The sequence below is a fragment of the Paralichthys olivaceus genome, chromosome 17, assembly GCF_024713975.1.
Source record: "Paralichthys olivaceus isolate ysfri-2021 chromosome 17, ASM2471397v2, whole genome shotgun sequence".
Taxonomy (NCBI): Eukaryota; Metazoa; Chordata; class Actinopteri; order Pleuronectiformes; family Paralichthyidae; genus Paralichthys; species Paralichthys olivaceus.
The window spans coordinates 17,882,306-17,905,108 of record NC_091109.1 but is presented as its reverse complement, the minus strand read 5'-3'; the positions used below and the strand labels follow the sequence as shown (position 1 = coordinate 17,905,108).

Here is a 22,803-nt window from a genome sequence, read left to right as displayed (position 1 = left end):
TCGGAAACTTTTCCGGGTCTGGCCACGCTGGCGTCTTGAGTTTGTTGAGTTGAGAAACAAATATTCGAGCTCCAGTCGGGTTCAGTTCAGGCTCAGTTCGTTTCCTCTCTGATTCAAAAAGAAAACTTCCTGGAAGTTTCTGAATCTGTAGAACAGTGGGGAGGTCACCTCTCTGAGCATTTAGAGTTTTCACTGGTTCGTCTTTGTTGATCTGACAGATTCTACGCCACTGTTTCTTTTTTGAGTTTCTTTGAGCTTCAGCCAACTGAAGCTGAGCAGCTCGAGTTGGAGCCGATCAACAGTTACTGAGAAGACGAGCCGACCAATCACAGTTCACTCTCTGCCTCCGAATCCACATTGAGCTCGTGATCTGTTAGAGTCTGGATCTAACTGCACAGTGACTCCACTGAAACAACGGCTCTGTGTTCCCTCAGTTTTTCTATGACTTTTAATTTGAAATAAAACTTCTCTAAGGTTTCCACGACTGTTGAAACATCGAGTGAGAAACAAAAGTCCAAGTGAAACATTCGTTTGGATCCGAGCTTTGTGACAAAGAAACAAACACATGTTGTTTTGCTGGTTGTATTTTTTTATATAAATATAAATCCTCTTTTATAGAATCTCACGTTTTCTTGTTACTGTGAAAACGAGAAAATTCAAACCCAGCTGCGTGAACACAGAAATGCACAGTGGTCGAGCTAAAATGACGCTGTCTCTCTTTGTTAACGTGACCTTTCGGAGATCAGCAACATTCTTAAAATGTGGATGAGCTTTGTAATGGAATGAAGGAGACTTTAGTGTTTCTTACACAAAATTAAACGTATTCATTATGAACGGGTTTGAGCCTCAGTAACTTTTGTACCTTTGGGAAAAATCAAAACACCTGAAAGTGACAACGTTTCAAAAAGTTTCCGGGGTTAGAAAAACACATTTCCATAATATTCACAGATGATTTGCATGTAGGACCGTGAACCTGATTCTTAGTACCGCAGGTGTCCCTGTGGTTTTTGGTGAAATGTCAAGTCAGTAGTATTTCCCAGAATCATTTGGAATTTTATTTTCCATCCTTCGTCCTTCGTCCGCTGCAGTTTAAGTAGTTTATCCACAAACGAAGCAAAAAAAAAAATCCCGCTGTCTGTCTCCTCTCAGACTCAGCTGCTCGTGTTTCTGACAAGAGTTCAGATTGTCAGCGGGTCTGCAGTCCTCCGTCACGTCCGGTTCCTAAATGGCGCTCAGAGTCTGGCGCTGGTACTTCGTTAACTCTGGGTGCCAGACGTCAACGATGAAGATGAGGCGGTAACTGTCGGCGTCCTGCCAAACCTCGTGCTCGAAGGAGTCGTCGAAGATCAGGACTTTACCCTCCTCCCACTCCCTGTGATGCACAGAGGAGAAGAAGAAGAAGAAGAAGAAGAAACACTGACTTTTATTTATTCTATCACTGAACATTAACTGATCCAACACAACAAGCAAGAGGGAAAGAATAAGAGAGGACAGAAAATCTGAAGGTGGAAAAAGACAAGATGAGATTTGTAAAAAATAAAAAGAGTAGAAGCTGGAGGTGAAGAGGAGGACGAAGGTGGAGGTGAAGAGGAAGAGGAGGACGAAGGTGGAGGTGAAGAGGAGGACGAAGGTGGAGGTGAAGAGGAAGAGGAGGACGAAGGTGGAGGTGAAGAGGAGGACGAAGGTGGAGGTGAAGAGGAAGAGGAGGACGAAGGTGAAGAGGAAGAGGAGGACGAAGGTGGAGGTGAAGAGGAGGACGAAGGTGGAGGTGAAGAGGAGGACGAAGGTGAAGAGGAGAGCAGCACCTGGTCTGGTTGGTGCAGCGGATCCTGCAGCCATGTTTGGGGATGACGAGGCCGAGGTGCATCCTCAGTCTGCAGTTAGTCGGACCAGTGTGAGGCCAAACATGAGTTCCTGGCTGCATCACCGAGAACTTAATCTGAACACACACACACACACACACACACACACACACACACACACACACACACTCAGAGTTTCTGAACACTGCCGTACACGTAGAAGACGAAGACGTCCACTTGGAAAGACGAGGAGGTTCCAGATGTTTTGGTGATGAGGGCCGACGCATCCATCCAAGTTCAAGGTCTGTTTTGTGTCGTTAAAGCTGCTTTCAGACAGTGTGTGTGTGTGTGTGTGTGTGTGTGTGTGTGTGTGTGTGTACCTGTCCTCTCTTGCAGCCTGTAGCTTCAGTGTATCTCTCCAGCAGTGAACACGTCTTCTGGACGCCCTGACATGAATTTCCATCTTTCCTCCCTGAACACAGTCACAATCAGAATCAGCTTCATCAGACGTGTGTGTGTGTGTGTGTGTGTGTGTGTGTGTGTGTGTGTGTGTGTGTGTGTGTATGTGTGTGTGTGTGTACCTTGCTGCCACAGTGTGTACTGGCCCCACTCTCCTTTCTCTCGCAGGTTTTCCTCCTCAGGTACGAACAGTCCGGTGTTTTGATCCATCACAGCCAGAGCCTCGTCCCTGATCGTCCTCCAGTTCCTCTCCAACGTCTGCACACACACACGTTTAATAAACTCTAATTAACACAACCCTGCCTCGCACACAGACACACAAACACACTAACACAGACACACAGACACACTAACACAGACACACTAACACAGACACACAGACACAGACACACAGACACACTAACACAGACACACAGACACACTAACACAGACACACTAACACAGACACACTAACACAGACACAGACACACAGACACACTAACACAGACACAGACACACAGACACACTAACACAGACACACACACAGACACACTAACACAGACACACACACAGACACACAGACACACTAACACAGACACACAGACACACTAACACAGACACACTAACACAGACACACAGACACACTAACACAGACACACAGACACACTAACACAGACACACTAACACAGACACACAGACACACAGACACACTAACACACTAACACAGACACACTAACACAGACACACAGACACACAGACACACTAACACAGACACACTAACACAGACACACAGACACACTAACACACTAACACAGACACACTAACACAGACACACTAACACAGACACACAGACACACTAACACACACACAGACACACTAACACAGACACACAGACACACTAACACAGACACACACACACAGACACAGACACAGACACACACCTTGACCAGATCGGTGTATCCCGTCTCTGTTGGCGTCCACCAGGGCTGAGCCTTCAGTCCGTTCACGTTGTACAGAGATCTCTGCCACACCGACGCAAAGTGACCTCGCCTGTGACCCAGCTCGTACCAGTGATACGCCTGACGACAGGAAACAGTGTCAATGAGCTCATCACACTCTGGCACCACCCGGTGGTCAATAGAGACCACTGCAGGGCTGCACAGCTGCAGCTCAAACATTTTAACATCAGAGAAGAAAAGATCAGGTTGTTTATTAATGAGGCTGCTCACGCTGTCGTCTCCGACTCTCTGCAGAGCGTCTCCCAGGTGGAAATAAAAACGCCCGTCGTCCGTCCCTGGTTCACCCGACTCCAAACCCTCCTGAGGAGAAAAGACGTGATGACGAGATGATGTGTGTGTGTGTGTGTGTGTGTGTGTGTGTGTGTGTGTACCTTCAGGTAGGGTATGCTCTCTGCGATCTTGTTCTCAGATTTCAGGATGAAGCCGTAGTGAACTTTAGCGAAGCCGTTGCCGGGGGCAGCCTCCAGGACCTGTGGGGGCGGGACACAGACGGCCGACAGCCAATCGGTGAAAAACAACCAGACAGAGTTTAAAGAAGCCGACGCACACACACACCTCCTCATACACCTTCTTGGCGCCCTTGTTGTCTCCTAGCAACAGGTGGGAAACGCCCAGGTCGTTCTTCAGACTGACGTCGTCTGGAAAGATTTGAACCAACTTCTCCAGAGTCGCCAGAGACCCTCGCATCCGTCCTGAGAGACGGAGACAGAAAGTAATGACTCGGACTCTCATGAGGTCGCCGTGACCTTTGACCTGTGTTTCCGTTCAGACAGTCACAACTCATGGATTCACTCTTCACATGGAAACACTTCATCAACAGAGGTAATCCCCACATGTGGCTGCAGGGGGCGCTGCCGATCAGTCACTGTGATGCAGCGTCGACAGTCGTGTCAGTCGTGATGTTTACGTCTGTGTGACCATGTGACTTTATATCAGTGTCTACAGTCGGGTCAGTGTTGTTACCCAGGAACTGCTGCCTCTCAGCTCGTCTCTTCAGCGCAGCCCTCAGGAGGTCAGGGGTCACGTCGGGGAGCTCGGCCGCCTCTCTGTAGCTGTTGATGGCTCTCTGCAGCATGTCGTTACTGCGCAGCTTCTCGGCCACGTCGTCCTCCGCCTGCAAGTCAACATCAGTGTTAACGCACGTTCAGGCGACGCGTCACCGTGTGGAGCTGATGTTCAGAGCAGCACCTGAGCTTTTCCATAGCGAGCGCGGGGACTCTGTGGATACTGCTGCACCAGGGCCTCGAAGACTCGTAACGCCTCCTCCACCTTCCCCTGACACACACACACACACACACACACACACACACACACACACACACACACACACACACATACACACACACACACACAGGGACAAAGACAGAGGAAGTGGACCCTCTGAGGTTTAGCGTGTCCTCTACATCAGCAGTGAGTGTGAGCGTCTCCTCTCGTGTCAGTGTCACGTCTCTACCTTCTTGCGAAGCTTCTCTGCTGCATCGATCTCTGCTTTAATGGTTTTATCAAACTTATTCAACAGTTTTGGTTTTTTCTTCTTGGCTGGAGGAGAGAGAGAGAGAGAGAGAGGGAGAGAGAGAGGGAGGGAGAGAGAGAGAGAGGGAGGGAGAGAGAGAGAGAGAGAGAGAGGGAGGGAGAGAGAGAGAGAGGGAGGGAGAGAGAGAGAGAGAGAGGGAGAGAGAGGTGGAGAAGAAGTTGAAAAGGAGGAATAAAACTCGTTCTGTGAGTGATCTCATCTTCAGTTCTCTGTCTTCACCTTTTTCTTGGAGTTTGTCCTGAGTCTGTTTCTCTGCTGTTTCTGCCACAGATGAAAACACAGAGTTTAACACTTGAAGGAGACTCGCTCTGTTCTTCAGTCTCTCTCTTCTGACTCCTATGTGTGTTTGGCTGGATGTAAACAGTGTGCATGGCTCAAAGTCAGCAGCAGAGGGCGCTCTGCTCTCCACAGTGTGTGTGTGTGTGTGTGTGTGTGTGTGTGTGTGTTCACCCTCTGTGATGCTCTCGGTCTCTTTGAGCTTCTCACTCTCAGGTTCTGGTTTCTCTGCTTCAGTCGGTTCAAGAACAAAAAAAAGAAAAAAAAAGTGAATGAGGTCAGAGACTTTTCCAGAACTTTCCAGAACAAAGTCAGAGAATTCAAGGACACAGAGACGTCTCCTCTCCACGTTTGTCGATGTCGTTTCCTGTTAAAACTGTTCAAACAGAAGTTTGTTCCTCTGTTTACTGAGAAACACTTTTATATCCACGCGTGGATTCAGACGTCAGTGAGAAGCTGGAACATTTAGATCACACTGTACCTGCTTCCTGGGAGAGTTTAGAGCTGGTCAGATACTGTCCAGACGTCACTGCAGAAGAAAACAGAAAGTAAATATCAAGGCTAAAGTCTCATTGTTTAGAAACCCCTCCTCCTCCATGTTAGCAGATGGGACATGGACCAAACAAAAAAATCAAAGTAGACGTTAGAGATGATTTCTGTCATTTGTTTGTCTTATCACTCTGGACGAGTCGTCCATCAGGATTTCAGTCTGGGATTGATTGACTCACCCACGCTCTCCTCCGGCAGCGTCTCCTCCAACAAAACTGCAACAGGAAACATCATCAAGTGTTTTTTCTTTACAGTTCTTCTAACGATCAGTGGAAGTAAATCTTCATCACAGTTTCATCTCTGCTGCTGCGACCGTGAATAAGATCCACGTCATATCATTGTGACCACTCACCTCCCATGGTGTCGATGGTGATGACGTCATCCTCTGAAACAAAGAGACGGATAAACGAGCAGCAGGAGAAAATGATTCTGAAACTAAGAACATTTAGAAAAAGTTTTCAGACATTAAGGTTTAACCGACCGTATGGATGCGTGCTGTCTCGAGGATCGTCTGTAAGAGAATTAAAATCTGTTACGCACCAGTTACAGTGAGATTAACGAAGTTTTTTTATTTAAGATAAACAATAGAAATCGTGCAACGATTACCGAACAAGGACTAAATAATCCTTTTGAGTTTTAAAGCATCTTTTAGTTCTGTGAAGTTTCATCATCACTTGTGGTTCATTTGATAAAAAGGAAAAGAAAAGTTAAACTGACCTGGAACGAAGTCTTCTTCCACCAGAGGAGGGAGAGGGACAGCAGCTGGAGGAGCCCAAACACACAGTGAGGATCTTAATATACAGTCAGAACAGATATATACATACATACATACATACATACATACAGATGTTATGGAAACATTCATGAACATACTGAACATGCAGCAGCTCCAGAACATATCGTACAAACAGCGCAGTGAGCACATGCAGCAGCAGGGGGCAGCACCAACCTTGGATTTCAGACTCCACGTCCTGAGATCCAGAGACTGGTCAGACAGACAGAAGCCAAAATGTTACGTCACGACATGTCAGCTGATCACAGGGTGGATCTTAAGTAACGTGTGCATTCAGACCCACAGGTTCAGCATCAGTGACAGTTAAGTGTCAGCTGATAAACAGAGAGGAAGCGACCGGAGCTAAGACTGCTGCAGAAAGTAGAGCAGGCGTGAAACACGTGTCAGCAGCTCCTGTGGTTACATGTGGTTACATGTGGTTACATGTGGTTACATGTGCGTGTTCTACTCATTCGTCCCTGCAACCGTCGGCCTCATTAACAGAGTCATGTGATGTTCTGTCTCTTCTGTACGGTTCTATTGTGTGAACAGAAACCAAACACACCTGACCGAGTCTCTTCAGTCGTCCAGGTTTCAGGTGACGTGGCGTCCGCTGGCTGGCTGACGTCTTCAGGTTTTAAAACTTGAGTGTTTGAGGAAGAAGAGAAGAAATAAAACACGTGTCTCTGTTCTAATCGTCGTGAAGTTACAGGTTCAGTGTGAAGGACTTTGGGACTTTGTCTTGTTTTGTTCTCACATTTCCCTCGAGGCAGCAGCAGGTTTGTCATCTGATGCTGAGCTGGGATCAGTGTGTGTGTGTGTGTGTGTGTGTGTGTGTGTGTGTGTGTGTGTGTGTGTGTGTGTGTGTGTGTGTGTCCTCACCTGTTTTCTTCTCTGGTGAATCTCCCACATTTGGTTTTTCTGCCTCTCTCAGTCCTGTTCATTGGTTTAAAAGTTCAAGAGTAAAAATCAGACAAAGTAAAACGGGTCGCCTCCTCTTCCTCATCATCATCCTCGTCCTCTTTAACCTGTGTAAAACTTTATTAAATTGTTTTCACAGCCAGTTCAGAACAGATCATGAGGACTGACTGTGACTGAACCTTCAGGAATCTAATGCCTGAAGTTTGCTTGGAGAACAAATATGTTTCTTTGAGCTATTATTGAAGTGAAGCGGACGGAGTCTGAGTCTGAGTCTTTGTTTTGGTCAAAAGAACAAAAAAGACATAAAAGCTGAAGAAAAGTGGAACAGTGCCTCAGTGATAAACATTTATTTACATCCTCAAACAGTCGGGAGTTACAGCTGCCTGATAGTATTTTGTTGGCAGGAAATAAGTCCAGAGTCCCGAGCCTCAGAGTGAACAGAGGAGGAAACTGTGGTGAAGAGCGAAGGACTGAACAGAGGAAGGAAGAGGAGGAAGAGGAGGAAGAGGAGAAGGAGGAGGAGGAGGAGGAGGAGGAGGAAAGGTTCTCACTCTTTCTCTGAGACTTTTAAAATGTCTCCATGCTGTTCTGCAGTGGATATAAACTGTTGACACTTCAATACCTTATGTACAATCCTGTTTTCACCTGTTTATTAGTTTGTGTACTGAGAGGATTTATGAGTCTGTGTGATTTTGTGCAGTTTAACAGAAGTGAAACCTCTAAAACGTGGAAGTTCACAAAGTCCCTGCTCAGACATGGATTCTCTGTGTGAGTGTAGACGTTACTGGAGATGACGGAACACATGATAAAGGAAAGATTTCATTTCCGCCTGAACACAAAACTATTTCAGAGTCGATTTCACCGATGACATCATGAAGCTGTCGCCCCCAAACAACGAGGGGTTGGTACGCTGTGACCTCACAGGTGGGAGGAGTTAAAGCACAGTTCTGATTAACCACACCCATCAGTGACACGGGACAAAAGGTTCAAATAGAGATGAAACAAAACAGTTGACGACTTTAAAATTCTTCTTTAATCTGATTCATCGGCTCAGAAATAAAAAACTATTTATAACTTTCACTTCCAGCCGATCGCAGCCCTTCATCTGCCCCTCGTCTTGTCGTCTCGTCTGACCGCGGACACACTCGCTCTCTCGGTTTTCTCCTCGGCTGTTGCAGCTTTGAGATGTGAACTGTTCCGTCTCCTCCCCTGAACTTCTTGTCCGGGTCGTTCCCGGTTTGCTTTCTCCTCCTCCATCTTCTCCCGCAGAGCTTTTTCTCTGGCGAGCTTCTGCCTCTCCATCAGTTCCCTCTCTCGAACCGCTCTCTCCTTTTCAGCCTTCTGTCGCTCCCACTGTTCCCTCGCCGATTTCTCTTTCTCCAGTCTCTCCTTCTTGAGTCTTTCTCGTTCTATCCTTTCCTTCTCCAGACGCTCTTTCTCCGCTCTCTCCCTCTCTTCTTTAGCAGCCCTCTCTTTTTGCGCTCTCACCTTCTCTAATCTTTCTTTCTCTGATCTCTCCTTCTCCTGAGCGATTCTTGCTCTTTCCCTGGCAATGCGCTCTCTCTCCATCTGTTCCCTCTCTTCCTTCTCTCTCGTCACTCTCTCCATCTTTTCCTTCTCTCTGGTCAGTCTTTCTTTTTCTGCCATTTCTCGTTCCTTGGCAATTTTCTCTCTTTCCTTTGTGATGCGTTCTCGTTCCAGTCTCTCTTTCTCCATTTTCTCTTTAGCCACTCGTTCTTTCTCCTGCCTCTCCTTTTCTGCCTTCTCTCTCTCCATCCTCTCCTTTGCAATCCTCTCTCTTTCCTTAGCGATGCGTTCCCTCTCTTTTTCCGCTTTCTCTTTAGCGATCCGCTGTTTTTCAAGAGTCTCTTTCTCCACCTTCTCTCTCTCCATCCTCTCCTTCTCTTTGGCTATTCTCTCTCTTTCTTTGGCGATGCGCTCCCTCTCTATCCTCTCCTTTTCAGCCTTCTCCCTTGCCAATCTTTCTCTTTCCAGTCGTTCCTTCTCCTTGGCTTCCCTCTCTCGTTCCCTGACCAGTCGCTCTCTCTCCATCCTTTCCCTTTCAATCTTCTGACGCTCCAGTCGTTCCCTCTCTTCTCTGGCCGCCTTTTCTCTTTTCTCCATTTCTTGTCTCTCTTTTTCTGCCCTTTCTCGTGCCAGCCTCTCCCTTTCAGCCTTTTCTTTGGCTTCTCTTTCCACCCTCTCCTTCTCCGCTTTCTCCTTCTCAGCTTTCTCTATCCTTTCCTTCTCTTCCTTCTCCTTCTCAGCTTTCTCCATCCTTTCCTTCTCTACCTTCTCCTTCTCAGCTTTCTCTATCCTTTCCTTCTCTTCCTTCTCCTTCTCAGCTTTCTCCATCCTTTCCTTCTCTTCCTTCTCCCTTTCCATCCTCTCCTTTTCCGCTTTCTCCTTCTCCTTCCTTTCCTTCTCTGCTTTCTCCTTTTCAATCCTTTCCTTCTCCATCCTCTCCTTTTCAATCCTCTCCTTCTCCATCCTCTCCTTTTCAATCCTCTCCTTCTCCATCCTCTCCTTTTCAATCCTCTCCTTCTCCATCCTCTCCTTTTCAATCCTCTCCTTTTCAATCCTCTCCTTTTCAATCCTCTCCTTCTCCACCTTCTCCTTCTCTACTCTCTCTGCCTCCCTCCTCCTCTCCTCTCTCAGTTGTTCCTGAGCAGCCTCCAGCATCTTCATCTTCGATGCCCAGATTGCCTCCTTCTCCTCCTCCTCTTCGGCGAGGAAGGCCCTGATCTCAGCCAGTGCGATGCGAGCGATTCTCCTGACCTCCATCTTCTCGTGGATCATCCTCAGCTCATCCTTCAGAGCCGAGCGCAGCCTGAGCCCTCGGACAGGACGGTCTGAGGTTTGAGGTTAAAGGTCAGATTTTAAATGCAGACTCGTTGCTGCAGCTGACGCACAACAAGAGATCAGTGTTAAAGATGCAGCCAGTCACAACACTGCAAATACTGGAATGCAGATTCTACCGTTCAGATCAGAATCTCACATCTTGTGGTCGAAGGTTAATAGTTAGAGGTCAAAGAGGTCAGAACCAGAATCCATCACTGTGTTTGTTAGCGGGAGGATTTCCACTACACTTGGTGGAAGGAAGCGACTTGACCCAAGAAAGAACTTTGGATCCAGACCTTTTTGTTCTCTGTATAAACATTATGGAGGTTTGCCGCGTCCGAGCGTCCGTCCACGCTGGAAAATATTTCACATTGCACTGGTTGCTATTGTTTTCCAAATGTCACATGATTAATTTGGCCCAATCACGATCCAGTGCTGCAGTAAAGCTTTGATTGGATTTGGATGAATATTTAACGATGAATGGTTTACCATTTTATTTTCTCCTGTTCCTCTAGTTTTAAAATGTTTAGTAAAATGAATGATGAGAGCTCAGCAAGGCAGCAACAACCATTTCAAACCATTTCATACAAATATAGTAAGACACAGCTTAAAGCCATTAAATGTATGTCATCAGTTAGTTCATGTATTTATATAGAAATTAGCCAGTGAAAAAGTATTAATGCCTTTGCTGATGTTAATTAGTTAAAACTATAATAACTTTCTTGTGGTCGTCCACAAAATGCACCTGAATCAGACCAAAGTAAAAAAGCTTTGTTTTGAACATGCAGACATTTTATTATTATTTTAATACCTCGCGTTACGTTCTTTCCAGCAGACGTCACCGCTTCTGTTTTAACACAAGAGGCACAAACAGATTCATGTCCCCAACACAGCGTCCACGAACAAGAGGCCGAGCTGCTTATTCAACATATTAAATATAATTCCATCACTCTGTCAGTAAAAACTAACTCCTGACAACAGATACGAAAGGATTCATGTTCAAACTAACAACAGCATCACAACTCTACCTTCTGAGGGTTTCATCTTTTGAGTGGCAGCTCCCATGTTCTTCTCTTCTAGGGCGACACACACACAGTTCGGTCCCGGAGGAGAAGTCAACACGCTAACGACAGAGCTCAAAGCATCACACCAGACAAACCAAACACTAAACAAGAGTCAGGAAAACATCGCACACGCTCATCCCACAACAAGACCAAATTAAGATGGACGGTCAGAAATGTAGTTATTATATCTCAGTATAATCTCAAGATATTTTTAAATGTGGTCCATGTCCCATCTGTTAACATGGATGAGGCACGGTGTATGACATGCTGGAGACAGCCACCGGGGGGCGACATGTAGACGACCTCCATCACATGTGGGGTCAGAGGTCAACACACACCTGTCTCTGCTGCTCCGATCACACGTGCACAGCTTCATCACACGTGCACAGCTTCATCAGTTCACACCTGATACTAGGATCTTCCTCTCCTCAGTCAGTCACTCAGCATCAAACAAGTCATGCAGGGACACAAGACTTTTACCTTTCTTCTTCACGTCTTTCTTGTCCTCTGCAGGTTTTAGAGAAACACATCTGTCAGCTGACCAATCAGAATTCACAACAAACACACGCTCAGTGTACGATACCTCTTCTCAGTCTGTGTCTCCTGAGAACGGGGCCTTTCAATTCCCTCTCATCTGAACCAACAGAAACAAGCAGCTGATGAAAAGCAGGTAGAGATAGAGCGGCTGCAGGTATCACGGTAACATTCCCAAAGATTAGTTTCAGTCTTTACTTTACGTGATTAGTCTCCAAGACACCAGAGCAACGTGGATTTGTTATGTGTCGTGAAAACCTGCTGGCAGGAGCCACGGGCAGCTCCGAGTGAAAATCTGTAAATGAGGTAAAAGGCAGGAAAGACGCTCACTGAGCTTCATGGTGATGTTCTAACAAACGAGATGAGCTCAAGCCAAGACTGTTAAAACACACATTCACTCACTTTACTTATTTTACATTCTTATCAAACTAAAGCTTCCTCCTTTTTAATGTAATGTTGCAATAAGTCACATAGTAATTTAACACAGAATGATATTATCCATCCATCCTGAACCGTTTCAGTCACTGATCTTATTTTAAAGCCGATAGTTGACACATTAAAATAACACAACAACAGACGACGTCATCTCACACACAAAATGTTACGTTTATAAGTTCAAGCAAATTACTGATGTGAAGTAAAAGAAAGTTCAGGTACGGAGAATCAAAGTAGTGAGTGAAAACAATAACCCAACAACAGGACGTACGTATGAGAGAAATTCTTTACTCCCTAAATTACAACGTGAAACTAAACCTATCAACACAAAGCTTCTTCAAACGTCGTCCACACAACCTTTGTTTTAAAATATGAAATACTGTAGTTAATAAACCTGAACCAGGCTGGGAGATTATTCTTATTATTAATTATTACTTATTGCAGTATTTTTGTCTTTAAAAATAAAAGGTTGATAAATGTTCCATATGATTACTTTTATGTTTAGTTTGTGTGAACAGAAAGGAATTACAAACAGATGAGAAAGTTCAGTCACTCTGGATAAAAATAGTAAAAGTTAGATTTTCAAACTTCAGTTAAACCCACAGGTCTGGTTTCAAAGCTCCGCCTTTAATACGTCACATGGGTTGTGATGATTATCGATGTCCAGTCACATGAAAACTTTTTACTGCAGCTTTTAGCTCAGATATGTGAAATCACGTTCATGGTTCATGAATTTCACAAACAAAAATGTGAACAGAATAAACGTTTGCATTTCGGTCACACTGGCCACGAACACATGGACGTCAGTTACTGAACATGAACAACCGACACAAGCCGAAACTATATCACTGAGCTAATCAATCAATAAAGTGCTAATCAATAGTTGAAGTGTTTTAATTCCTTTCAGTCCTTAAAGGACTGAACGAGTCCAGACCCGGTTTGTTCCTTCAGAGGAAACCTCAGGTCGTCTGCACCACAACACGTCGTCCTTCAACACACTGCGCCGCAGTGCGTCCCAGCCTCGTCCTCATTGGTCAGTATTGGGACCAAGAGCCTTGCTATTGGCTGTGGCTCTGACTTGTGTCCTCCTATTGGTTCTGGAGGTCCAGTATGACCCCTTTGACCTCCTCATCATCAGAGGAGGTGGTCCCGCCCTCCTCCCGCTTCTCAGTCGCCGCCTCCTTCCCCTCCTCACCCCGCTCTACAGGCGAAGACACTACGTCATAGAGGAAGGTGAAGAAACCATAGATCCAATCAGAGCCCTCCTCAGCTAAAATATCAAGAACCTCCTCAAGCGACTCAGCATTCGCACTAGCACCGCCATCTTTGGTCAGGCCTGACGAAAGAGAGAGGGAGAGAGAGAAGGAGGGCAGGAGAAAAATAGACATAGGATGGGGGAGGAAGTGGAGATGAAATGATGGTGAAGCACAAACAGAGGGAGGGTTGAACGAGGATATATAGAAAAAGAAAGAACCAAGGAAGGATGGAAGGAAGGACGGAAATAAGGAAAGGAGTGGAGAAAAAACAAAACGAAAAATAAAGGATGACGATACGGGACAAAGAGAAAGAGAGTGAGTTAAAGTCGAAGAACCACGGACATTAAATCAGCTTTAACTTCCTGTCTCAGTCTCGTCAGGCGACCTCAGACTTCCTGTCTGATAGAGAAAACAACAAGGAACGAGGCGGCCATCTTTAACTTGCAGGTCAAACGAAGCCTGACGTCCCCGACACAGTTTCCTTCCACATTTCATCCTTTCTTTCCTTCATTGTGAATTCTACTCCAACGTGTCCCCACACAAGATATTGTCTCATCAAAATTCAGTTACAGTTTTTAAGCTGGACATGAATCCACCACTGAGCTCCATATGAACTGGGAACGCAGAGAAATGAGAAGAAAAGATTGTGTGAGAGTGACTTTGGTTTGAGGTTATTATTATCATCTTATAAAAAGGAAAAACAAAGTTAATCTCTTAGTTTGGTGAGACAAACTTTAAACAAATCCAAATGTGAGAGAGATGAGTGGTTTGACTCTGAGGACGTTCAGTCAGAGTTCGAGTTTAATACTGAGACACTGGGACACACGTGTAAAACACATGATTCAGGCTTTTCACAGAAAAAACGACAGACAGCAAACAGGAGAAGTTAAGAGAACTTGCCGAGCAGAACTTTAGCATCTTCCACGTCAAAGTCTCCGTCTCCGTCTGTGTCGTAGGCCTTGAGTTTACCTGAGGAGGAAGAGGAGAATGTCTGAGTAACACTAATATATGTTATATATTATATATCCTGTTCTCTGGTCGTTATTAAAATACAAACAAGTTCAGGGAAACTGAGATGTTTAATGTGAATGTGAGCAAATATGTTTTACAGTGGCAGGAAGGAGGATTCTTTGAATTTAATGAGTTTTACTTTTACTATTATTACTATTATTTAGAGAGAGAACAGATGAGAAAAACTAAATAACACCTGAAACATGGAATGAAAAATGTTCCAGTGTATAAACACAAGTTCTGCACAGAAGAGATCTGATGTTCACACCTGCAACTTTAAGACTTATTTCTGTTATTGTGAGTTCAAATCCCACTGCTGCAGCCGGAGGACTAATAATCAAACAACAGCAAGACTCAGAGGTTTCATACTCGTAGAGGCAGCAGGATGTCACAGTGCATTAAAACAGTGACACTGCACAATGAGGAAGGATGTGGTGGACGGCCGTGATGTCTGGAGCATCAGACTGACGTCGACCAACTGCTTCTGTCTCTGTGTCTCTAACCTCATGTTCAAACCAGAATCAGAATCAGAATCCCTTTACTGTCTCAAGATTGGGAAATTAACAAACAACAAGCTGTTTTATTGGCATATTGTTAAAAATACTTTCCTCTGACAACAGGTGAGAGTTTCTCCTGAAATAGTAAAAAGGTTTTGTCCAAGTTCAGTGAAATCTTTTAAGTCTAGCAGGTGAAGATGTTTTTGTGTTTGGTTTCCTGTTTAGACAAAAACCACAACGACAGAAGCAGCAAACATCTTTCTTCATTGTCTTCAGACTCTTGAACGATAAACACATGAAACTAGTGGCACCAGTGTAACTTCACTTTAGCCGCTGATTAAAGCAGAAAGAGGCATGAAAAAGGAAGCAACCAGATCCGACTGTTTTCAGTTCAGTGACTTCAACTCTCTCACTCGTCCTTTCATTACAGAAGTGTGAGAGAGCACAACCTCCACTCGGATGGATTCACGGTGTTTAATGAGGCAACCTTTTGCTGCAGGTTTAAATCTTGACGGCGTACCTTGTAAAACTTGAGAAAAGTTCATGTGAAAGTCCTTAGCTCTGGCTGCACGCAGAGAAAAGAGGAAGAGAAGGAGGGAGGAAGACACAAGGTTGAATTGTCACCTTTGTTTATTTAAAACTTCTACAATGAGTTAACTTATCTTCTCAATCTGAGTCTTCACACTAAAGGTTTTCAAGAAGGTACCTTTAGGAGGCTTTTACTTTGAAGGATCAGCTTAAACAGGTGGTTCTATCACAGTAACCTGAAGCAGTAATGTTTCTGCCAGAGATAAAGAACAGCTGATCGTAAACAAACAAAGGTACGACGAGTATTAGCGCCACGTTGAGGATTCCTTACTCACCGATCACACTGTCGTAGTCCACGATGTCGAAGTAGACCACGGCCACAGAGCTCCACACTCCAAGCAGAGCCAGGACCACAAACCAGGTGAACATGGAGTATTTAGGACCTCCTCCTCCTCCTGCGTCTCCTCCTCCCTCTGTCCTCTTTCCATTCTTGCTCTCCACTGGTGGAACCTTAGCCTCTGAGGATAGAGATACGTCTCATCAGTTGTGTTTGAAGTTGCAAATGATTTAGATAAAAATTTAGAACATTCCAAAAATAAAATAAAGAGAAGACAAGTCCCATTTATTATTTCACAGACTTCGTTGGGCCTGAAACTCTCCTGGTTCAAATATCAGTACAAAGACTGAGTTTGAAAGGTTCTTGGTTTTAGTAGATTTGAATGATTCCAAGTGGAAGATTGCGAACAGAGGATGTCGCACCTTGTGACGATCTATTTGATTGATCGATTCTTCGTAGACATGAACACTGAGGGAAAGAAATGAACTGCATCTCCCGAACGTTCAATTTTAGAATGAAGAAATACAAAAGTAAATGAGAGGGTTAGTCTGTGACTACTCCTTCTAAGTGGACTATCTTAGTGTTCCTGTTTAAAAAAGGGAACCTGTTCATTCTTCCTCAGACATCACCTTCATGACGACTCCTTGTGTCTTTTTATTTCACATAATTCACGTCAGTTGATTCACAAACCGTATAAACAATCAGACAATCAGAAACCACATCGAGCAAATCTAAACCAGCTATAGCCACATAACTCTCCTTACTGGAGGCTTTTATTGTGGAAATCAGGGACAGGAAGTTTTAACACAGACAACGTGCAGCACACAAGGTCACAGTGACACAGCAGACGACAAAAACACACAACAAACCAAAACCCAGCAGAGTCCAGCAACACATCACTGAGCTTTACTCACAAACACAGACACTAACCAGGCCAGACCAGACCAGACCAGAACAAACCAGAACAAACCAAACCAGAACAAACCAGAACAAACCAGACCAGAACAAACCAAACCAAACCAGAACAAACCAGAACAAACCAAACCAGAACAAACCAGAACAAACCAGAACAAACCAGAACAAACCAAACCAGACCAGACCAGAACAAGCTGATCATCCTTTCTTACCTGTCTCAGAGACAGGCGGTGTCACCTCCTCTTTCCTCTGTGGGACCTCCTCCTTATTAACGCCTCCTAACCGATCCAAACCAGGCCACATAAGAACCAAACCCAAACCGAGCCAAACCAGGTCAACACTTGTTCATACACCTCCCCTACCTGTGCCCTGGACCACGTCCTGCACCCCCTCCTCTACCAGCGGCTCCTCCTCCTCACACACCTCCTCTTCAGCATACTCATCCTCCTCCTCCTCCTCCTCCTCCTGGGCCTCTGCCTCCTCTACAGGAGCAGAGGGGGAGGAGTAGGAGGCGCCATATTGGCGGTAACGCTGCATGAACGTCCTCGGGTCTCAGCTGAACCCAAAAACAGGAGCGAGCAAAGCAACTGCAGACAAATCCTCTCAGCTGCTGATGAACGAATTCAAATGTCTGACAGAAAGAAGTTTTTAAAACGTCTTGACAATATTACTGAGGACTTTGAGGAAACTATCACAAGTTTAAAAAGTTCGAGTGAAGCACCGGTCACTGATCAACCAGACAGACCAGCAGTGAACCACAGAGTGAGTGACGGAGGGGAAAGAAGGAAAGAGCTCCTCCTCCTCCAGTTATTGTGACGAGCTGCAGTCGACTGATCGTCCAGAACCCGATCCTCACTATTATTAGAGCTGACAAACCCAGGGACGCAGTGTGTGTGTGTGTGTGTGTGTGTGTGTGTGTGTGTGTGTGTGTGTGTGTGTGTGTGTGTGTGAGACAGATGCCACAGAGGACAGAAGAATCCACCAAATAACCTTGACACACACACACACACACAGATACACACACAGAGATACACACACACACACACAGTCTCTCTCTCAGCTGTGATGTCACTCAGGCTGTAACTAATGATCATTGTCACTATGGCTGAATAATTGAACCAGTAAAATATTAAACAATGAAGGAACAAGTTTTAAACAGAGAGTGAACGGGAGCTCATGACAACGTCTGGAGTTTGTTGTACATTGTAAAAGTGACGTCAAGGCCCCGTGACATGAATCCTTCATGTTCCACTCGAGTCCTTTGTCCCTGTGCTGAAGGACACATCTTCTCATTTTAACGAGTGTTAAACTGTTTTCATGCCGTCATGTTAAAGTCTGCACTGATTGGTCAGCTGCTCCACTCTGTTGTGGTCGGTCAACATCTTCCAGCGAGTGTCGGAAATGTTCTCACTTCACCTGCTTCATTAGGGGGCGTGTCAGACGAGCTGCTGGACAGAAGGACCCGTTTCAGATTATATTATATTATAGGATTAGACTTATTCCTGAATGAATTCCTCACTGTATCGTAGCAGCTGGTAAAGGTGGAACATGAGTCAGTAAATAACTAGATCAGTACAGGAAGTCACTATGGAATACGGACTAGACAAAGCAAACTTTGCTGACATGAGAAGCTGTCGTCTGAAGCTTGAAGACGCTCAGTGACATCATGGATCTGCCTCGGTGTGTTGTACACAGTGAATAAGAAGAACACATCTCTGTCCCAAGCACGACACTCACTTGCTTTTATTTGCATTTGTGCAAATAGGTCAGTGCAGTGACAACACACACAGAGCTCAGATTCAAATCACTGAGGTTAACTCATTTCTAGACACATGGTCCTTTATGACATAAACACCTGGTTTCACAGAAAACCCTCGTGTGATGGTGTAGATGTCATACGACTGTTGTTCCAGCTGAGATCAGGTTTCCATTTTCTCAACATGAATCTGACTCCAGGTGTAAACGAGGAGGGAGCGTCACTTCATGAAGATACAGTGGAAGTACCAATACACAATGAGGTCACAGAGCTCCAGTCAGCCACAGACGAGAACATGAGTCTCTGTAATGATGATCAGAACTTTATTCTTAGAATCGAGGGCAAAGTCACTGACACTGATGAAAACAAGATGACAGCATCACGAACACAAACAACAGGAACAAGAAGAAGAAGAAGACATGATGACATGAGGCAGATTCATACATGCACATGATGGAGAGAAGGAAAAAAGACGTCATCACATGAAACAAGGCTGAGAAACGAGTTAAAGTTCACACTCATGTATGTTTCATGTATTGATCAGGATTTAACTGTGGTGTAAGCTAGTTTAGCTTAGCATCGTTCCCAGGGTTCCATGGTACCACAGAGAATCTCTGTTTTTACATTTCATCATTTTATTCATCTTGAATTCATCTGTAGCTAAACTGGCCCTGAACGTCCAACCAGACTCCGGTTCAATTCTGCCGGTTCGATATGAATTCACTTGGAGGCAGGAGAATGAGCTGGTGACACAGTAATAAGAAGACTCGTGTGAACAGTAAGAACCAGCTCTTCAGTTCGGCTCGTGTGAAATAAACACACTAGGTGTATTTCAGCCGGTTTTTCAGTTTGAGTGCCGGTGAGCAGAGCTGGTAGACGCCCAGCAGGACCCACTCCTCCCGGCAGAGGACCGGGGGAACCGGGGCTGAGCAGCTGCTTCAGACGGAACTCAGCTTGGAGAAAAGATGGAGGAATCTTCAGGACTGAGCTATTAAAGTGTTATTTAGATTAACCACTCATGCGCAGACGGACTGAAGGAGACGTGGAACACAGAAACACGCAGGAAAGAAAAGAGCGTAACCGACCTTTTCTGCTGTGACTCCGGGGAGTCTTCCTCTGCGCCATTTCTTCGTGAATTCCTCCGGTGCAGCGACACACTGACGAGCTAACAGGAAGCTAACAGGGAGCTATCAGGAAGCTAACAGGGAGCTAACAGGGAGCTAACAGGAAGCTAACAGGGAGCTATCAGGAAGCTAACAGGGAGCTAACAGGGAGCTATCAGGGAGCTAACAGGAAGCTAACAGGAAGCTAGCCTGGATACCAGGGAAGCCAAAGTCCATAGTAACCGTGATTAGCTCTGGATTCCACCAATCACAGCCACACGTTCCGGGCGGGGGCGGGACTAAAGGCGGACCATCGCAGCTTTGGACCAATCGTGTTCCCGAACAGCTTCCTGGGTCCGCCCTCTCTTTGGAAACCAGGAAAAACGTGGCAGAAGAAAAAGAAGAGTTTAAAACATGTAACTTTGAATATAACTATAATATATACTTTAATATAACTATAATATATACTATAATATAACTATAATATATACTATAATACAACAATAATATATACTTTAATATAACTATAATATATACTTTAACATAACTATAATATATACTTTAATATAACTATAATATATACTATAATATAACTATAATATATACTATAATACAACAATAATATATACTTTAACATTACTATAATATATACTTTAATATAACTATAATATATACTATAATACAACAATAATATATACTTTAACATAACTATAATATATACTTTAACATAACTATAATATATACTTTAATATAACTATAATATATACTTTAATATAACTATAATATATACTTTAATATAACTATAATATAAAGTTTAATATAACTATAATATATACTTTAATATAACTATAATATATACTATAATACAACAATAATATATACTTTAACATAACTATAATATATACTTTAATATAACTATAATATATACTTTAATATAACTATAATATATACTATAATACAACAATAATATATACTTTAACATAACTATAATATATACTTTAATATAACTATAATATAAACTATAATACAACAATAATATATACTTTAATATAACTATAATATAAACTTTAATATAACTATAATATATACTTTAATATAACTATAATATATATTTTAATATAACAATAATATATACTTTAATATAACTATAATATATACTTTAATATAACTATAATATAAACTTTAATATAACTATAATATAAACTTTAATATAACTATAATATAAACTTTAATATAACTATAATATATACTATAATACAACAATAATATATATACTTTAATATAACTATAATATATACTTTAACATAACTATAATATATACTTTAATATAACTATAATACATACTATAATATATACTATAATACAACAATAATATATACTATAATATATACTATAATATAACTATAATATATACTTTAATATAACTATAATATATACTATAATACAAAAATAATATATACTTTAATATAACAATAATATAACTCTAATACATACTATAATATATTCGATAATAGAACTATAATATACACATTTAAAAATGGTATATCTTTCATTTTATCTTATAATATATATAATTGTAATAAATCCATGGGTGGAGAGAAAAACTCAATATTCACTTTCTGACATTTAAATAATCTCTCTTTAAGAAAATAAATGATATTTACTCTGGTGATGAATCCGTAAAACAAAGATTTAATATTGATGAAAACATTCTAAGATTGAAACTCTTCAATATCTTTATTCGTCTCTCGGTTTTTGAACTCTCTTTGGAAAGAAGAAGGACCTTTACTCACCCTGATTAATACATGATGTCATCTCTGGCTTCACTATTGGGAGCTGCCATTTTGTCCAACTTAAACAGGGTGACAGGCATAACCTACCTCAGCCACAAGGTGGCGGCATGCTGCTGAGCGGTGATGAACAGTAGTTCCTCAAAGGACCACTAGATGCTCCTCCAAGGAAAACGAAACAAATTTAGAAATTCAAGTCAGTTGTTTGAACTTCAGGCTCATTAACATTGAGCTGAAGACTCCACCCACCTTCAGTGAAGGAGTAATGAATCTTCTCCAGGGAGGTGGAGTTAAATATAGTGGTGATAAATATAGGCAGCAGCTGGTCGAGAGGTTTAGACAGTGGGGAGTCCCCTTCATTCTTCATCCTCCATCCATTCACACTCTCTTCCTCTCTCTTCGGTTTGGTGTGATCATCAGTTCTGAAACGTCAGGATCGTTCTGGCTTCAGATGCATTGTCAGTGTCAGTGGACAGTATCCAGGTGGTTCGTTGTCTAAAGCTCAAGATGTTTCGAGTCATGTTCACAAGACGATGAAAGTTCATTGGTTTAGACACTATTTGTCTCTAAGAGTCTGAAGGTGTAGTTCTTCTAACTGCCACTAGAAACTGACTTCAACAAAAATGTACACGAAACTGCAAAATTCTAAAATCCTCTCCGGAAACCCATCCATCAGTTATCTATACCACTCGTCTGTTAAGGGTAAGGGAGGACTAGAGACGTGTTCTTTCAGCCATGCTCCATTAAAGATAAATCAGAGAATCAGATTCAGACTAATTTCCAGTTTTTAAACCAGCTGCGTTATTGTGGTGTTATGGGAATCACACCCTCATACAGTCAATATCCAACCAATCATGAGCTGATTCTCACTGTTTCAGATGATGACTTCACGATGTCTGTGCTCTGACTCAAAGTTTGCTCATGTCCTCTCGGGCTTCCGTCCATTTTGCTGACATGGAAGGACCTGGTTCAAGAGACGAACCAACGTGGCAGCTAAGGTATTCGTATAAAGAATGCTTCTCGGAAAGTGGGAATGCCAAAAAAGCTGTGACATGGAGGGAGAAGAGGGAACAAGTGAAAAGGTGGCAGTTGATGGATGGATGATGGAGGAAAAGCCAGGAGGTGGAGTTCCATTCCTTTTAAAACACTCATCTCCCAAAGAGGCGCAGGGAGTCACTTTACCCTCGCTGTATTTTTAGCAGCAGAGAACACAGAGTGAGGCTGGGATCCATGTCACTCTTCATCCAGCTCACCCATTAACACGGACATTCCTACAAGATCCATTTCCATTTTTAAATTGTTTGATTGGCGAGAGGTTCATGGGTTCATGTTTCTTAAGGCCTTCAGGAGTTTGACATGACTTCTCTGAACAAGTTGGAAGAAGATAAACTTGAAATGAGATCTCAACTATTTTTTCCAGTCCGG

General features: G+C 43.3%; 1 protein-coding gene and 1 long non-coding RNA gene across 32 annotated transcripts; one reads left to right on the top strand and one right to left on the bottom strand.

The window, feature by feature from the left end:
• Window positions 1–568: 568 nt before the first annotated feature.
• Window positions 569–22,711, bottom strand: LOC109641506 (aspartyl/asparaginyl beta-hydroxylase). 31 transcript variants are annotated; one of them, XM_069512270.1, is made up of 30 exons: window positions 17,092–17,621; window positions 16,942–17,007; window positions 15,813–15,995; window positions 15,470–15,514; window positions 14,342–14,410; window positions 11,800–11,850; window positions 11,697–11,723; window positions 11,181–11,228; window positions 10,964–10,999; window positions 7,273–7,326; window positions 6,956–7,033; window positions 6,568–6,603; window positions 6,336–6,380; window positions 6,100–6,129; window positions 5,971–6,003; window positions 5,798–5,833; window positions 5,551–5,598; window positions 5,244–5,297; window positions 5,013–5,054; window positions 4,713–4,798; window positions 4,448–4,534; window positions 4,223–4,373; window positions 3,815–3,951; window positions 3,631–3,729; window positions 3,470–3,559; window positions 3,182–3,319; window positions 2,384–2,519; window positions 2,183–2,274; window positions 1,806–1,939; window positions 569–1,372 (listed from the first exon to the last, which is right to left on the bottom strand). In XM_069512270.1, exons 1-30 carry the CDS (start codon window positions 17,264–17,266, stop codon window positions 1,222–1,224), a joined length of 2,457 nt encoding a protein of 818 aa, XP_069368371.1. In that variant the 5' UTR covers window positions 17,267–17,621; the 3' UTR covers window positions 569–1,221. The 31 variants fall into 31 exon arrangements, with proteins under 31 accessions (XP_069368371.1, XP_069368369.1, XP_069368374.1 ...); XM_069512268.1 differs by having other exon boundaries at window positions 5,244–5,300; window positions 17,092–17,620; XM_069512273.1 differs by having other exon boundaries at window positions 5,244–5,300; window positions 6,956–7,018; window positions 17,092–17,620.
• Window positions 1,380–1,875, top strand: LOC138405247 (uncharacterized). Its single transcript, XR_011238932.1, has 3 exons — window positions 1,380–1,558; window positions 1,637–1,684; window positions 1,745–1,875. It is a non-coding gene; the product is annotated as an uncharacterized lncRNA (long non-coding RNA).
• Window positions 22,712–22,803: the final 92 nt, after the last annotated feature.

Bases quoted from the DNA above. Each gene is read 5' to 3' on its own strand.
- LOC109641506 (XM_069512268.1), bottom strand. From the start codon at position 17,266: ATGCAGCGTTACCGCCAATATGGCGCCTCCTACTCCTCCCCCTCTGCT. The intron at 3,952-4,222 runs GTAACAACACTG...TCCGTCTCTCAG, and splicing joins TGAGAGGCAGCAGTTCCTGG to GACGGATGCGAGGGTCTCTG. The intron at 3,730-3,814 runs GTGTGTGTGTGC...CCGCCCCCACAG, and splicing joins CCAAGAAGGTGTATGAGGAG to GTCCTGGAGGCTGCCCCCGG.